A 1,699-nucleotide genomic window follows, 5' to 3' on the forward strand; every position below is an offset into this window, starting at 1 on the left:
ATAGACTAGTCTATGGACTAGACTATAGACTAGACTATGGACTAGACTATAGACTAGACTGTACACTAGACTATAGACCATACTATAGACTAGACTGTAGACTAGACGATACAAAATACTATAGGCCAGACTATAGAAAAGATATAGAAAAGATTATAGACTATGTATACTATAGACTAGACTATAGACTAAGTTAAAGCTATTGATTATACAGAATTTAAAAATTGGCTATAGACACAAACATTAAAGTTTGTCATAAAAATTTTATTAAATCACTCCATGAAAGGAAATTTAAAGATTTGTTTTATAGAACAATTTTCATCAGAAACAATTAAGATTCCAAACAGTGGGAGACATATCAGTGGTTATCTTCAAAGTTGTCCCCTTCTTAACCATTTTATATGTTAAGTAAGCTAAATTTCGGGCATCATCAATACCAGCATGTTGTTGGCCTCTAAATTTTAAGCCGACATAATTTAAAGCATTCGAAAAGTTATTACTTTTTCTTCTATGGAATTTTTTTTTAAATATTGCTTGCATATTAATCCATTGATCTAAATATTTAGGTTTTTCAATCGATTTTCTACGACATTCTAATTCTAAAAATACGCTCAAATCATAATCGCTCCATGTAACGAAAGCACAATTGCCCAATGGGTTATCTTTTGATTCCTTTGGCAGTTGGAGTTGACGTGATCTCAATTCTTTGCTTAACCATTCTTCGAACAGTTGTAGGCACGATTTTAATGATATGCCATTATCAACTGTTTGCTGGGTTATACCAGTGAGTTCAAGACAATAATCACTTAATTGCGGCTTTTCTCTGGGCTTGAGATATTGATGAAATTCAGCTTCTATTTGCCCAGTTTCTAGATTTAATAAAACTGCTGGAAATTCTATAAAATAAAAAAATATTAAACATTGGCACTTCTTTGTTCAGGGAAAGTAACACGAACCTATAATTTCTGCATTTCTATATTCTGCCGGTGGTTGATGCAACCAACAGGTGGCTTCAAAATCCAACGCTACTATATACTTATAAGGCCGTTTAGAGTCATTGGCGGCTCTATTAATTAATGAAATTATTAATAATTTATAACAAATTTGTGAAAACTTGTAAAAATATTTACTTCTCATTGTTATCCATTTTGTTCGAAAACTTGTTGAAATGTTTCTTTTATAACAAATGTTAACTTTAGTTTAATTAACAGAGAAAAACTTTTAATTTGAATTTAATATCAGCTGGGTTTAAAAAACGCTTTGTTAATATTTATTCCTTTGTTATTTGACTGTAGAATAGCTACTGATTGCATGCAAATATTTTGTTCAATTTTATCACTAAAAAAAATTTCTAGTCATACAGTACATTGAGTGACTAATATCATTAAATAAATTTATAGTCAAACCGAGAATTTGAGGGGATTTCCCTTATTTATTATTTTATTAAAATATCTGTATATTTTTTTATTGCCATTGTGAATTGTTTATAGTATTTTGTATGATTTAACCTTCGATCATCTGCTCTTATTGTGATTTATTTAAATAATATTCATTCTGGTGATTAATTATTCATATTAATTAATAAAATAGAGTATTATTTTTAACATTAATGGAGTCACCATACCATCTTGTTGTCATAAGAAATGCTAAAGACTAGACTATAGAATAGACTGTCGTTAAGACTAAATATTACATTATA

The 1,699-nt window shown here is 28.8% G+C and overlaps 1 protein-coding gene across 1 annotated transcript; it reads right to left on the reverse strand.

Annotated features, from left to right (window-relative positions):
• Positions 1-224: 224 nt before the first annotated feature.
• Positions 225-1,309, reverse strand: LOC119606512 (ERI1 exoribonuclease 2-like). The gene is made up of 3 exons (XM_037960045.1): positions 1,131-1,309; positions 957-1,066; positions 225-896 (listed from the first exon to the last, which is right to left on the reverse strand). Exons 1-3 carry the CDS (start codon positions 1,145-1,147, stop codon positions 322-324), a joined length of 702 nt encoding a protein of 233 aa, XP_037815973.1. The 5' UTR covers positions 1,148-1,309; the 3' UTR covers positions 225-321.
• Positions 1,310-1,699: the final 390 nt, after the last annotated feature.

This window comes from Lucilia sericata, unplaced genomic scaffold (genome assembly GCF_015586225.1).
Source record: "Lucilia sericata isolate MDLA Ls3-8-SP2 unplaced genomic scaffold, ASM1558622v1 Contig000596F_arrow, whole genome shotgun sequence".
Taxonomy (NCBI): domain Eukaryota; kingdom Metazoa; phylum Arthropoda; class Insecta; order Diptera; family Calliphoridae; genus Lucilia; species Lucilia sericata.